General features: G+C 42.4%; 1 protein-coding gene across 1 annotated transcript in view; it reads right to left on the bottom strand.

Moving 5' to 3' along the window:
* The window catches only part of Cpeb3 (cytoplasmic polyadenylation element binding protein 3), a 152,442-nt gene that overhangs the window by 20,562 nt on the left and 116,197 nt on the right, over positions 1-15,683 (bottom strand). The window contains 2 exon segments of the mRNA XM_038340024.2: positions 2,300-2,481; positions 11,913-12,027. Of these exon segments, the coding sequence (XP_038195952.1) occupies positions 2,300-2,481; positions 11,913-12,027 (297 nt within the window).

Below are 15,683 nucleotides of genomic sequence, written 5' to 3' on the forward strand. Positions count from 1 at the left end.
CTGAGTCTCCATTAACTCAGTGTTTCAAAATTCTGAAAAAATTAACAAATAAACCACTACCACTTATTCTCACTTATTCTCAAATATTTATTCTAATTTGCTCAAATACACATGCTAACAAGACTTCTTTCTAAATATGCAAAATCCTCTACCAACTGGAATTTTCGCCCCCTAGGACGCCATGACTACAGATTCCACCTACTTGTGTCATAGGACAGGGAGAAAGCAGGCTGATACTGACCTGGAACCCTTATCCCTACTGGCTAGTTCTCATAATTTTGGAAGGGTCTATGCATGCTCCCAAGGGAGAGTGATCGACAGTTTTACCCAGCTGTGAACTATACCAGCAGCAGTAAGAGTTGGCCTGGTGAGTTTCCCCTAGAGCAACAGTGGCATGGGCACCGCGAGAGCAAACAGGAACTTCCTGGTTGAATTCAAGGCCCACCCCACAATACAGAACTCATAACTAGTACCATTAACTGGTTCCAAAACCCCTGGCTGACTAAGTCATAGGCGCTAACAAAGAATATAACACTAAAATTCTGCTGGATAGACTAGCAATAACTTGCTCTTAAATCTTATCTTTATACCCGCTAAAAGGTGTATCTATCTGTCAGTCCTCACCAGAGAAGCTTCTTTTTGCAGTAGGTGGCAATTAATACGGATACCCATACATGGTCAGCGTGCAGAGAATATGAGACTGTGTGGGGCTCAGCTCTAAATGGGACATCTATAAATAAAGCCAACCAAAATCCCAATGTGGCTGGGGAAGAGCTCATAAAGTCCCACTCCTAGCAGAGGAACTATTGGCAATTGATGGCTACTGGGGGAGGGAAAGGTCAGTTTTCTTCAGGGATACGGGCTCTGAAAGGCTATCCATGCTCCGGTAGTCGGTTCTACATCCGCACGCCTATAGGCAGCACTATGTGAACTCAATGGGTTTAAAAGCAGAGCGCATTAAGTTAGAAGGGGAAAGTTCTGGAAGTGACTAGGGGAGCAATTGGAGGAACAGGAGTGGAAGGTGGCTTTGATTTAAAAAAATTATAATGCACATTAAGTTAAAATGTATTAGGTAACATTATAGCTGTAACATTTAAAATCAAAATTTACATAAAATTGTTTTATTCCACTACTTTCTCTTAAAAGCCTCTTTAAAAGGCACTGGAGCAGCATGGAAGCTCTACAAAGCCAATGTAGCTTAACTTGAAGATGAACAAGTTATGGAGCATAAGATTATAAAAATTTCAGAAATTATTCAAAATTAAAAGTTCTTTGGTAAAAATAAAAGAAAATAATCCAGAAAGAAACCACTACCACCTACTCTCGAGGAAGCATTGTAATTTGATCAGAACACGTGTTAACAAAATACAGTCTTGCTGAATATGAAGTGCATCGGCAACAGTGAATTCCACTGAGATGCTAAGAACATTGTCTGTTATCCAAGACTAATCAAGGAGGACTGCAGAGGAGGGTAAAGCTCCAGAACAGGAGGCTGCTTCATTAATTCCAATCCAGTTGGTGCCTCAAGGATATCCTCTGTTTAGAAGCAAGAATAGTCACCGTACAATTCACGGTAGAAAGCTGAGACTCAGTGCTCTTCTCCTTTGTGTATCTTAACCTAGGTCTCTCTACTCCTCCCACCCTCCATTCTCCCAGTCTTTCCAACAGCAGAGAGCTGCTCACAAAGCCAACAGAGCACAACGACTCCCTCAACCCCCCATGCCCTCTCTCCAGACCAAAGGAAGCTCACTCAATGCCTCTAGAGCCTAAGGAGGCGGTAGCAATGAGCAAAATGGCAGGTAACGTAACATGCATGTGTGTATAAACACATGTGCTTCATGAGCAGTAAAATTACGTGAAGCCGGGGAGGAGGCTGAAGGGAGTTAGTAGTAGTTAGTTCCTGTGATTGCTACCAAGTGGGATATTACAATTAAAAAATAAAGGTAAGTTCGATTTTTTACTTCTGAACATGCCAATTTAAGTTTGCTTTAAGAACACTTCCTGGGACAAAGAAGTGATGGGCTCCCTTGTCTTTGTTAAGGCATCGCTACTAGTTTGGACACTAAATTCTGCGGGTTTGTTTTCATCGCCTGGGAAAAAAGAAGCAAGGCAGGGGGTTCAGTCATACCTTCACCACAAAGAATTGTCTCTTCTGCAGGCCAGCTCTGTGGACTCACAGCCTAGTGCTGTGCCAGACACAGCTGCTCTCTTATGATCGCAAAATACTGCCCTGCCCAGGACTGCACAAAGCAAACTTCATTGCTTTCCCAAAGCGATGCCATTTTGAGTGGCTGCTTACCCGTTTGTCGATGTCATTGTGTTGAAGCTGCACAAAGCGTGCACTGATGGCTGCAATGTAACTCTGCTGATTGGAGAATGCAACACGCCCAGCACCTTTGGGGTACTTCAGCTCTGGATCTGTGTCAATGCCAGCATAGCAAACACCACCATACAGACGGTCCATTATCATCGCCAGTTCAACTGTAAGAAAATAAACACATCTACGTATAACTATTTGGAACAACTCACCCAGGAAAAGGAGGATCATGCAGTCTAATCATGAAAAGAAAACCCATATGAGGGCTTATGAAGAACATCCACAGTCTTACAACTCCAGTAGAAGAGCTACTCTGGATATTTCAAAAGAAAATACAAAATAGTTTACATGTGTATACACAGGGGTATGCGGGCATAACTCAAGAGCACTGTATCAGCAATCTGTCCTGACTGTTTAAGTGAACTACCTAGCCTTACTGGCCTGGGCAGGTAAAGCAATTCATGGTGACCTAACAAGTTTTGGAGAAATGTTTACTTACAGAGCTTGAGACTGAATGAAACTTCTAATGCCTCACTGTCTGTCTATTAGAGCTCAGCTGGAATCAAGTCCTTATTCTACCTAGAGATGATGTATCTACAGATAGAAAGTTTACATCCTGTACTGACAAAAAAGGATAATGAAGAGTAGATTCTATTCCAACTGAGAAACCTTCATGGCATCTCATATTGAATTCTCAGTAATACTACTAGTTAATAGTAACAGCAATGAATAGCCAGGCAGCTGTTTCCAAGCTGTATAAATGCGCACCCTGTATCTTGTTAGAGGTCTAAGCTAATGGTCTGGTCTGCAGTGCTTGCCAAGTTTCCTGCCTTGATTTGGAATATTTACAAAATGTTTATAGAGAAGTTTGGGGATCGGACCATTCCAAGGGTCTGATATTAAAAACTTATGCCCACCATTGGTCAGGGTACCCTCGAGAGACATGTGGCACTTACCTGTGCTGCCAATTGCCTGAAGGTAATTGTTTACTTGAAAGCACCATCTCCGCCTATGGCCATTCCTTTCAGGCCACCGCTAAGTCCAAAGACTCAGGCCTACCCCTCGGAAGTGACCTAAACACCCATTTTCTTTCAAAACCTACATTTGGCATTTAGAAAGAAGAAAACAGGGAAAACAGACAGCGACCAGAGCCATTGCAACAAACACCACCACACTCTGGTGGGGACAGGCAAGGGTACTGCAGGGCTCAGTGGTGTGTTAGGATACCCCTGAGTTCTACAGACAGATGTAAAGCCAAGTGTTACTCATTCTGGCATAGTGAAATTGCAAAGGCAATAAGAAAAACCGCCACCACGTCAGAAAGGCTATTTTTGTACTTCAAATTTCTTTTTATACTAGACTGCCTAATATTCTTTTCTAAATGCTCACTTTTTTTTAAATAAGAAGAACAACCTATAACAAAGCAGTAAGTTTCAAGTGAGGAAATAAACTAGCCATAACTAGCCCGAAAGAAAGTGCTATGAAGACCAAGCAGCAGAAAGCCACCCAAATGTCCCAAATGGTCAGGATTATTGAGTCCCAATAACCAGGAGCACTACTGACTAAACAGCTAAGTGGGCTGTGCTGCAGTCCCCGGCTGCAACTCGGATATCATCATTTGCACAGCGCAACGAGATCTGTACCTGGACCCTGACTGTCAGGTCAGTGGTTCCTCCCACTGCAACCTTGGATGGCCTAAGCTTTTCCTCACATGGACAATGCTATTCTCGACAGAAAGCAGGGAACTCAACGGAGGACTGGAAAACATAGCCATTAATGAATTTCTTTTAGTAAGGTAAGAAATCTCAAGGCCCAGGAAACTAGACACTAATTTTCCAAAGACCAGGTTTGCTCTAGAATGGAAAAGAAAGAAAACATTCCTAAGGCATGGTAAGTAGCCAGAAAAAGAATGCTGGCAAGGAACCATGTGGCATTGTCTTCCATAATAAGGACTCAAAAGGTATCTCAATGACGAGGAAGAGAGAGGCTGAAAGCTGGGAGCTCCAGAGTGCTACCACATGCTGCTCTATACCACAGCAGTCCCCAAAGGAGTTTCAGGGATCCCCCTCATTCCAGAAGTCTCTTCACATAAGCAAAAACATTCCATTACTTTGTGAATCTCTCACTGGGCCAAAGACTAGATCATGACTGACATTACTGGCAGTTAATCACGTCTGCTAAAAGCAGGAACTCTCACCCAATTATGCGTTTATGAAAATCGTATAATTTTCCTTCGTGAGCTATATAGTAATTTTTTTGCATGTATGTACACATGTGCATGTTCATGAGTATAGGGAATGCACATGTATGTTTATGTGTGTGTGGAAGACAGAGGACATGGGTGTGATTTCTCAAGAGCTTGGTTTTGATACAGGGTCTCTTGCTGAGCCCTGAAGCTTGACTGCTAGGCAAGGCTGGCTGGCCAGTGAGCCCCAAAGACCTTCCAGTCTCTGCCTTCTCAGCACTGGGAGCCTAAGTATCCACTACATTGCCTGAGCTTGCTTACGTGGGTTCCAGGGATCAAAATCTTCCTTAGGAACTGAGTTTTCTCCCCAGTCCTATAGTATTTTCTTGGCCATCAAAACGTCTCCAGATATTAGAGCAATAATGCTTCACCAAAGTAAAAGGCAATTTGTTGAAAGGCTAGGAGAAACCAAAGTGGCTAAAGGAAGAATTTTTTCAAGAAAACTGACAAATTTTCATCTAATTCACAGCTTTGGGGGGAATTTCATTTATTTATTTATTTATTTATTCATTCATTCATTCATTCATTTATTTATTTAATTTATTGGTCTCATGTAGCCCAAACTGGCTTCAAACTCTGTGTAGCTAAAGATGACCTTGAATTCTTAAGTCCTGGAATCACAGGCATGTGCCACTACACCTGGCTTCAGTGGCTACTAGGCAAGCCACACCTCAGTCTCCCGAATCTATATTTTAAGTCTATGTTATGATCACCTTTGGAGAAAAAAATCAAAAGCAATCAAACAACTGTCTATTGACCATCTCCTCAACCCTAAGTCTTCCTGTGGTGTGCTCCCTGAACTCATTCTATGTTAAAACAATAGGAGATGCCCCGTAAATTCCAACCAGAGTTTCTAATATTGAGAAAAGGAGTCACCTTTCATAAGTAATCCTATTTCAATAATTTTAATGCTATAAAGACAGCAGTAGAAACAAACATCATCCATCCGTTACTAGATGATGGGTGACTAACAGAAGCAGAGAAAAATCAAGACTCTTGAGTCTTACACATTTCTAATCTGAGAGGAGCTCCCCAATTTTTAGTATTTGTTTTTATTTGTGTGTGTTTGGGTGCCTGCAGAGGCTGGAGGAAGGGGTTGGAACCCTTGGATCTAAAGCTAATAAGCATTTGTGAATCACCCAATGTGGGCGCTGGGATTTGAACTCTATGAACATCAAGTGCTCTTAACTGTTGAACCATTTTGCAGCACCAAGTTTTTCTATTTTTTAAATAGAAGATGTAAGTTTACTGGCAAATGTTGTGATACACAGCTACCTTTAGAGATTAGGTTTAGAACTCCCTAAAGTGTCACCAGTGAACACAGTGAAGTCTTGTATATGCCCCCTTCTTCTGATGGAAGGAAAGTAGGAATGAAAGAAACAGGCTATCATTTAGATTTTCTAGAAGGGAGAGAGAAAAATCAAGACAGTAATTGTCTGGACAGATAAATCTTCATGGATTCATCTGTCTCTGCAGAGATGAATTCATGAACTTGCTGTGAAATCTGAGTCCTTAATCAAGCCTATGTCCTACTGAAGAAGCCAGCCTATGATGACAGTGAACCTCAGTCTAAACCTCTCTCTGTAGAGAGAATGGAAAGGGGAACTCCATGGAGCACAGTAAGAAACTTAACCCAAGGAAGATGGGGGTTCAAGGACCATGCACACAGATGAGGAATTTGGAGTCCACATGGAGTTCATGCAGGCAATAGAGAAGAGTCTATAGGAAGTGCTTCAAAACCACTTCCGGTCACTCCCAGTGTCCTCGGGTCTGTCTAGTCACCACAGAAGTAAGAAGCTGGCAGGAGTCGGAGCTCTGTGCCAGGCATACTGCATTTTAGATTGTGTGCTCTGCACTCCCAAATCAAACCAAATCACTTCATGATCGGCTTCCACAGTAGCAGCAAAGCCTCCTCTGAGTCCTGTTCCCACACCGGCTCCTGTGTGGGAGCTCCACAGAGCCACACAGCAGAGAGGGAGCAAGAAGAACGCAGCCATGGGAGCATACAGCATTTCATGGATTCTGTCTTGTGCTGACTACCTCTGAAGCTGACCCCCATTATGGTTTCTTGGATCTGCTCCTGATTCTTCAGATGTGAAAAGGACTTCAGTTCAGAGAGAAAATCTTGATTTCCCCTCTTGTTTAATTACTTTTTAAAGCCAGCCTGAAGGCAATGTCTAAGTCTGGGACACTGAGAGCCAAGTAAGGTGGCAGAGGAATGAGGATTCCGAAGAGAAATATCACCACATTCATCTTTATAGATTCTAAATTGAGATCTATAAGTACTATTTTTTCTTTTTGGAAATAAACAAAAATCAACAGGAAAGGCATGAGGCACCTCAGACGAAAAGGGCAGACGAACTTTCTAGGTCTCTTGCAATTGTTAAGCTGGCTCATAAGGGTTCAAGAGGAGGCTGCACACACTTCTATTCTGTCAGATGAGGCTTGGGACATTTTTAAATGACGGCATGAAACACTAAGTTAAAAGGGGAGCATTTATTTAAGTTCATTAAGTCAAATTGCTACCAGGTTGCTCTTTTACTGAGACAATATCCTAGGTCTCCACTGGATAAAACAGCTTCCCTCGGTACACAGAGCCTAGAGATGAAACACAGAGACTGGGGACTTGTTGCTGTTTTCACTTACTGCCTCCTCATCGGAAACACAACGTCTTCTGCGGACAACCTCACGAGGTTATCATAAAGAGTAAGCATGAGTGAGCAGCTCTAAGCACACTGCTGAGTACACAGTGGCACTTGACTGTTCAGGGTTTTTTCTTCCGGCTCGTAAATCTTTGCTTTAAATTAAGCTGGCTTGGTTGCTGCTCTATAAACATTAATCCATCCCAGCCTAACTATGGCTTTATGCTAGCTCAGTCTGTCATGGATATGACAATGTTTGACAACACCTATGGGCAAAGGTTTGTCTGGGAGGAGGAGGGTGGAACACACATTAAACATTATAAAGTCCTTATCCCTACAAGCATGTCAAACCTGGTGTTTACTTGGGTCACTTCATCGCGAACTTTGGGACTAGACGAGAAAGTGTCTGCTGCTGAGAACTTGACACACAGTCACTTTGGCCGTCTGCCATCTCACAGAACAGAAAGGGATATGGTTCAAGACCATTTCCTAACTGCAAATCAGGGTGTGAGCTGTCAGAATGTTTGGACAAAATGTCTGGAATAATGATCCCAAGAAATCGTGAGATATATATTCTCTCCACATTCAGAAGTCTTTACCTCCCAGGGCTGGACCTGAAGCTCAATGATAAATAACATGCCTGGCATGCATCGTGCCATGGATTAAATTTCTTACACCATAATGAATCTTTACCTTGACGTAAAAGCCATCATAGAGCAACAGGGGTGGGGAGCAGAAAGAGAATGAAACTTCAGGATTAACAGGGAGAAAAAGAAAGGAAAAACTTAGCAGAGCAATGGTTAAGAAAGATCAAAGACCCAACAGTAGAGAAGCAAAGACTCTAGGAGCTTGAGACCGCAGTCTCTCAAGGTGAAGCTGCTCGAAAGGCCTGGTCTGAGCAAATGTTGGAAGGAAGTCATCAAATGAAGAGTGTGGGTCTAAAGCCTATTAATTTGGGAAGAAGAGATTCCAAAACTTAGGTACAATCAAGACACCCAAACCAAGAAGATGGAGTAGGAGGAACACTCACGCAAAGGAAGTAGAGAGCACTGCAAAACCAGGCACTCCAGTCTCTACTCGGTCTTCTCATAGCCCCTGCCTGACACTGCTTCACTGTCAGAGGGAAGAGGTGTGCATCGTGGAGAGGTCCCAGCGCTACAGGGATACACGGAAGGGCTTCTTCTGTGTGGGGATTCGGAATACTATGTTGCTCGTTACCTCTTGGGAAAAGGTCAGCATGCCATTGTCTCAGTAACTCAGAGAAGCACACAAACGGCCTAGTTCTTCCGTGGGCTCTCAAAGGAATGTGCAGACTTTAGCCACATGGGGGCAGGGTGAGTCTACTTACAGTGTCGTCCCCCCAAGGGAAATAGGGTGCTCTGAGAAACACCAGATTTAGGACAGACCATCCTTAGCTTGCTGCTGTTAATCACAGGAGTGATGGAAAGGGGGACCAGATACAGACAGCAATGTGCATTACCCGACCTCGACTCACAACTCATCCGGATCCACTTTTCACTGGATCCCCTTACTTCTTACTCCTCACCCTCAAGTAATTTCTCTAGGCCCATGATTTCGCCTGCCAACCTGAATTTTAAAAAGGAGCTTTGATCTGGGTATGGTGGGTCATGTCTGGGAGGAGAATTATGAGTTTGATGACAATTTGGGCTCCATAGTGAGACCCTGTCTCAAAAAACAAAAAGTTTTGTCAAAGGGTAAGAATATTTAATTCAATAGACACTATAAGCTCAGTTAGGATAATACTTGCTTCTTTCAGGATATTTCTATTCAGATGGATAACGGCTACATTTAGAATAAATATTATGATAGTCCCTATCTTACAATATCAAAAGTAAAACAAAACAAACAAACAAACAAAAAAACCCTCAAAAGATCTATAGGAATAACATAGATGGTAACATTCCAGTCTTCCAAGCACAACAGTTTTTGGCCAGGATAAAGGGAAAGAAAAAAATATTTCCTAAAACCCAAAGCCTTACCTACTAAGTGAGGCCCAAGGAAGACCCTGCACTGAGACACTTGATAAAGAAAGCCAGTCTTCAGCCGGAGCGATGGCTCGGTAGTTAAGAGCATTTGCTGCTTTTGCAGAGGCCCCAGGCTTGCTTTCCCAGCACCCATGTCATATGGCTCACAAGCACCTGTAAGTCCAGTTCTGGGAATCCAAAGTTCCCCGGCTTCCACAGGCATCGGCCAGCACGTGATACACATGAACTCTTGCAAGCATACAGAAATTTAAAAATGTTTTGAAAAATGCTCTGTAATATTTCAAGACCAAATTACAGAATCATGTTAAAGAATATAATTTAGTCTTCAACTATCAATACATTCCTTGTGTTCTGTTCTGAAGCTTTGGTTCTCTATAGAAAATGATCTGTTTAACAGGATGGTGAGATGTTCACTCAGCTCAGTACGTCATGCCCTTGCTGATTTATTTAATAATGGGCTTCCTAGACCCTAGGCACAAGCTGCATTCTAGAAATGCTGGTAACTGGGCTGGAAGTAACACGGCAAGTAGACCAGTAGACCCGAAGTAAGTAGACCTTACTAGGATATATTCTCTAAATAGAACACACATCATATTTCTGAGGAGATAACAGAATATACTTTTTAAAAATACTTCTTTTCTTTTTTTTTTTTGGCATTTTGAGACAAGGATCTTATGTAATGAAGGCATGCCTTGAACTCATTAAGCAGCTAAGGATAACACTGAACTCTTGATGCACCTGCCTTCTTCTCCACGTACAGGGATGACAGCTGTGTGCCCTTGCCCAGCTTTATAACCTAGTATCATTTTTGTCTGATTCAGCTGAAGCTGAACATTGGGTACAATGTAGCTTATTAACTACAGTTCCTGTGACTTAAAATCAAGACCTGACAAGTTAAAATCAGTTTTATTGTGTTATGATTGTGGGCACTGTGTGGTTCTGCCTGACCTGAAAATCACTATGTAGACAAGTTGACCTGGAACTCAAGAGATCCACCTTTCTCTGCCTGGGCTTGCAGGTGTATGCCACTATATCCAGCTTTAGGACTTGTAAAGGTTCTCATACAGGAAGAGTAAGGGGGTGGGGTCAAATACTAAAACAACTTCCGTTGTATTGTGCAGTTAGTTGCAAGGTATAGCAGTGACTATCCAACTGTAAAATTTGTGTGCAGTGAAAACTCTCAATGAGGTTCTTCTTCTCCAGCCTTGCACATCGACAGTCAGAAGAGTCATACGTGCTCTACAGCACCCCTCCCATCGCCTGTTCCTAAACACACATAATTTAGGACCAAAATGATACAGCTGCTCTTGTCTCGAGTTGTTCCCAATGAGTTGGCCCTTCCTGGATTTTATTAAGTGATTTCTTTTGGCTCAGTTTTTCATTAGAGAACCCAGAGAGCTCTGATTTTTAGACATAAAATTAACATAATCACAATATTTTTTAGAGTTCCTTAAAACAGAATTATGATCATATCCCATTTTTTTTTTTTGAGACAGGGGCTCACTAAGTAAGTTAGCCCAAAACTCAAGACCCCTTCTGCTTCAACCTCTCAGTGCTAGAGTTACAAGTTACAAGCCATTAACTTCTAGAGTTCTAAAGGGCTTGTGTGGTTGGGGTATGTGTGTGTGTAGACTGTGTGTGTGCGTGCACATGTATGTATAGTGTGTGTGTATGTGTGTGTGTAGACTGGAGTAAGAATTCAAATTATGTTGAGATTTCTACATAGCCCAGCCTGGCCTTGTCTTCACTCAGTAAGTAGCTCAGGTAAAACTCAGACTTGAAATCATCATTTGTCAACCTCTGGAGTGCTCAGCTTACAGGCGAGTGTCACTGCTCCTGGCTTGTCTCCGGGTTTAAATGCAGAGGCATCAGTTCAATGCCACTTCAAGTCTCTAGTTCATTATGATTCGGCTTACCCTCGGCTGCATGAATGTTTCATCCTTGGAAACAAATTAAAACAACAGCAACAACACACAACAGCAGCAACGGATGTAGGCCAGGTGGTGTAGGCCTGCAGTCTCAGCTTCTTGACAGGCTGAGGCAGGAGGAGTCTAAGGCCTGCTTGGTCTACACAGTGAGTCCCAGGCCAGTCTGGCAACTTTGTGAGACTGTCTCAAAATAACAGTAGAAAGCCAGCTGAGGATATGAGTGCTTGGTCTAGAATGTGTGAGGTTCTGGGTTCAAGGCCCAGTACCACACCAAAACCACTACAAAGAATGGAGAAGTTTTTATAAAGTCATAATTTTAAAAATGCCTCAATATGTCATTTCTAGAAATCATTAAAACTAATTAGATCCTGCCTTGCTGGGGGAGGTCAAGGGGGTCTAGTATAATTCCCAGGTACAATTCCCAGCAGTAGTTCGGCTTCTCAATGACCGAGCTCCCAATGCACTGGACAGACCTCTGATGGCTAACTGCAACACCAACTTGCATGAGCACGCACACTGCCAGATATTATTTTAATGTGTGAGTAAATAGGAAAGAACTTAATAGAGTTCATCCTTTCCACAAAATAGTTTAATGAAATGGACTATTGCATCAAAAGAATATACAGCATTTTGGGAAAACTTCTTAACCATAGAAAAGTCAGCTCAGTGAAAGCGACTCGGAGGCTGTGCCCGTCTGACTGGAGACCCAGACAGAGAGAACACAGTGGGGTTTGTTGTCATCCCTTTTGTTGTGGCGTTACTATTTCCACTCACCAGCTCGAAGGGGTCGTGGAACTCCCCCAACAAAGATAGTTTTTCTGGGGTCCAAAGGCTGAGAACCATCCATTACAAAGTCACTGTCACTTAGGTTCCACGGTCGAATTTGCACCTGAAAAAAAGTTGTTTACTTGGTCCTTACTTCATTTCCATCAACCCCAAATGAGAATAAGATGACTCAAGATAAACCCAACGTTGGTGCATTTTACAACATCCAAGTCCCAAACAAAATCAGGTTAATTACTAAACCCGATCTGCATTAGGTGCCTCTCAGTCTTGGGGAGGCTACTCAACACTTAGACACAAACCGCCTGTGTCATAAAAAGGCAGTCTCCGACAAATCCTGGGTTTTGAATCCAGTTCATTTGAACACAGCACAGACTGTAGGAAACCTGTCACAGTACACCATTTAGTTTTTTTGTAATGAATCCATCTACAGGGAACAGAAAACTAGGAAGATTTTTCTAAGAATTACCTATTTGCTTGGATTTTGAATTCTCATCACCGCCCCAAGTTAAAATATTTTCCTTTCAAACAATATGACGTAACACAGATTAACACTCAAGTTAGCCACCAATCACAGAGATATCAAGTACTGACACTTAGAGAAGTGTTTAATTTAATTATTAAACTGATTTTCCTACACAAGGTTGATAAAACAAAGGCAAATTTAGTGTGTGTGTTCATGCACATGCATGCACAATTGTGCATGCAAGAGAGAAAGACAGAGAGACATACGGGGAAAGACAGAAAGACAGAGAAGGGGCTGGGTGGGGCAGGGGAAAGAGAGCCATGCTTGTTGCAGGAGTTGGAATAAAGGAGTTCTCCTCCTTTACTATGTCAGTTCTAGGGCATGAACTGAGGTCAGTAGGTGTGGTAGCAAGCACCTTTAACTGCTGTGCTATTCCACCAGTCCATAAGACTTCAAGCAATATAAAAAGAAACCTTTACAATTTACTTCCTTTTCTAAACTTACTAACAATTTTCTTCTTAGAGGATGCGTATTTGTGTGCGCCATGTATGTGCGTATATGCATAGGCATGTATGCCAAATGAGCAGACGTCAGAGGACAAATCTACAGTCAGTTCTCTCCTGAGGATCCCACAGACCATCAGGCATTGGCATTGTCAGGCAGCAAATATCTTTACCTACTGCGCCACCTTATCACCTGCCTACATTTTTTAAAATTTGGATTCTTAATTTTATGCCCATAGTTTGTTCTATCTTATCATACACTAAAAAATTAAATACCTTATCAGCTTATCCCTAAAACAAATTCCTTTTAATCACAACAGAATTACAAATAATACTTTAAAACTAATGGACAAATCAAAAGCAAGGCTGCTGTTTCCACCCTAAAAGCTAAGGGTGACACTGCTCCCCCAAAAGCAACCAGTCTGGCAAGAGGGTGGCCACTGAGAACCAGCTGGGAAATAGCACCTGGTGTCTGTCCTTAAGGAATAAATATGCCCGTCCTCTGCCCCGCCCAGATTAAGACAGGACACAGAACAGGTGAATTTCCGTACGTTTCCACGGAATTCATTTCCGGTCTCTGTGGCCTGGCTCAGCACACCTGGCACTCCACTCTTGCCAACTCTGCTTCTGTCCGCCTTCAGCTCCTCTAAAACTGGCGCTGCTCCTTAGAATGCACAGCCTACATAGCCCTTAAAACTGCTACCAAGTTTACCCAGGCAATTTTTTTGGAAGAGGGTTTCTTCTTCTTCTCTTCTTTTCTTTCTTTCTTTCTTTTTTTTTTTTTTTAAGACGGTTGCTCTCACTAGTCAGCAAGAAACCAAAAAAAAAAAAAAAAAAAAAAAAAAATTCAATCTCTTCCTTAGACTCTGAAAACACGGACCCGTTAGCAATTCCATCAACACTCCGAAACTTGATCCATCTTTATGGCACAAAAGCAAACAAAATAAAAAGCTTCTTTTCTGTTAAATACGGTTAGCTTGGCTAAACGACAAATCCCTGGGGATTCCCACAAGGTGACTTCACGCCTTCATGAGGGTATATCATGAATTTTTAATTACAAACATAAGAATTTCCTGATATTGTAGGATAAAGACCTAGTGTTGCCAGTTAAACGGGATTGGCCTTCAGCACAGAACCCTCTCCTACCTAGCGACGCCCCCATGCAGCCAGCGGACTGGTCAAGGTCACTGCCCCACCCTCTTCTTGCTTCGGTTGCAGTCTCAATGTGTTGCTTAGGCTGGGTCTCAAGAACTCCTGGACTCAAATAATCCTCCAGCCTCAACCCCCACCCCCATGTAGCAGAGACTACAAAGTTGTGCACCTCTGACTCCAACTGGAAATACATCACTTTGTTTCAAAATGAAAATAATTCCCATGTGGTTTCCATAGAGATCTGGTTTCATTTCATCAAAATTACAGGAAACATATTACAGACTCTGTAATTGCTGTATGCTATAGCTGTTCAAAGGAGCGCTGCAGAAGACCTGGGACCTTCCTGTGAGAGCTTTCATCACTGATGATGGCCTTCCTTCCCCCATCACACCCCCACTTCAGCATCTCACACACAACCCCATTCCTTTGCTCTATTCTTGGCATAACAGCTTAGGTAAAAACACAGGAAGAAGGCTTAGGACACAGTGCTGATCAGCCCTATTCATGAAACCTACATTCCCCAGCTGCTGCCAGGAAAACAGCTGCACAGAACTGGCACCTCCGCAGAACTATGCAATGTTGGCATAGACCAACGTCAGCACACTCTCCACAGCAGCACAGACTTCCCTCTCACAATGGCTGCTCTCTCTGAAACACAAGCTACCTTCACAGACTTGTGCCTCCCTGCAAGTGACAGTGCTTCAATAAGCACTTATGAGAGAAAAACGCACAGCTTGTTCTCCTTCAGTTTCATTTTTGAATTATGCTTTCCTAGGAAGGCACTTCTGAGGACCATGAAATCTACGTTTGGCTGAATTATGTGTATTCTAAATTCCTATCTTCTGAATCAGTAATATTTTACACAAATCTTGCTGGTATAAACATTTATTTATGCCACATAGTAACTTTGAACAGCAGTGTTCAATAAGTCGCGGGGAATGTACCACTAATAAAACCCACAGTCAGTGGTGAAAGCATGAATTCCCCTTCTGAGGTCTCACGACATGTGTAGTGCGGAATGTAAGTCTTTGGGTTGCGATGTCAGACCACTGCTATCTGGGAAAAGCTGTGGATATCTACTCCTTGGAGTTGCAGGGCATTCACCGATGCACTTAATTAAAAACTCGAAGGAAGTCTACAGGACAGAAACCTGCTCAACATTGTTAAACACAACATATCAAAAAGTTTTTCTATGCAATTTTTTTTAACATAACACCTACTACTGTTCATATTTGGACAAAACTGCCTTGCTGCAAAGTCTACCATAAAGTACCTTGGATGACTGACTGGCCAGAACACGGCTGAAAAGATCTCAGAGCCAAGGCATTTTCCTTGTTTCCTGTTATTGCTTTATAAAGGTTACCTCTACAGAAATCAACTTTAAATAGATAAGAGTAAATTTAAAGCCGAGTGGTGGTGGTGCCTTTAATCCCTTTAATCCCAGTACTTGGGAGGCAGAGACTGGCAGATCTCTGTGAGTTCAAGGCCAGCCTGGTCTACAGAGAGAGTTCCAGGACAGGCTCCAAGGCTACAGAAAAACCTTGTCTCAAAAAGCAGCAACAAAAAATCATAAATGTAATATAATAAATTAGTTAATACATTTAAATATTAGATAGCTGTCCAAAAAATTAAAATACCTCA

This window comes from Arvicola amphibius, chromosome 1, assembly GCF_903992535.2.
Source record: "Arvicola amphibius chromosome 1, mArvAmp1.2, whole genome shotgun sequence".
Lineage (NCBI taxonomy): Eukaryota > Metazoa > Chordata > Mammalia > Rodentia > Cricetidae > Arvicola > Arvicola amphibius.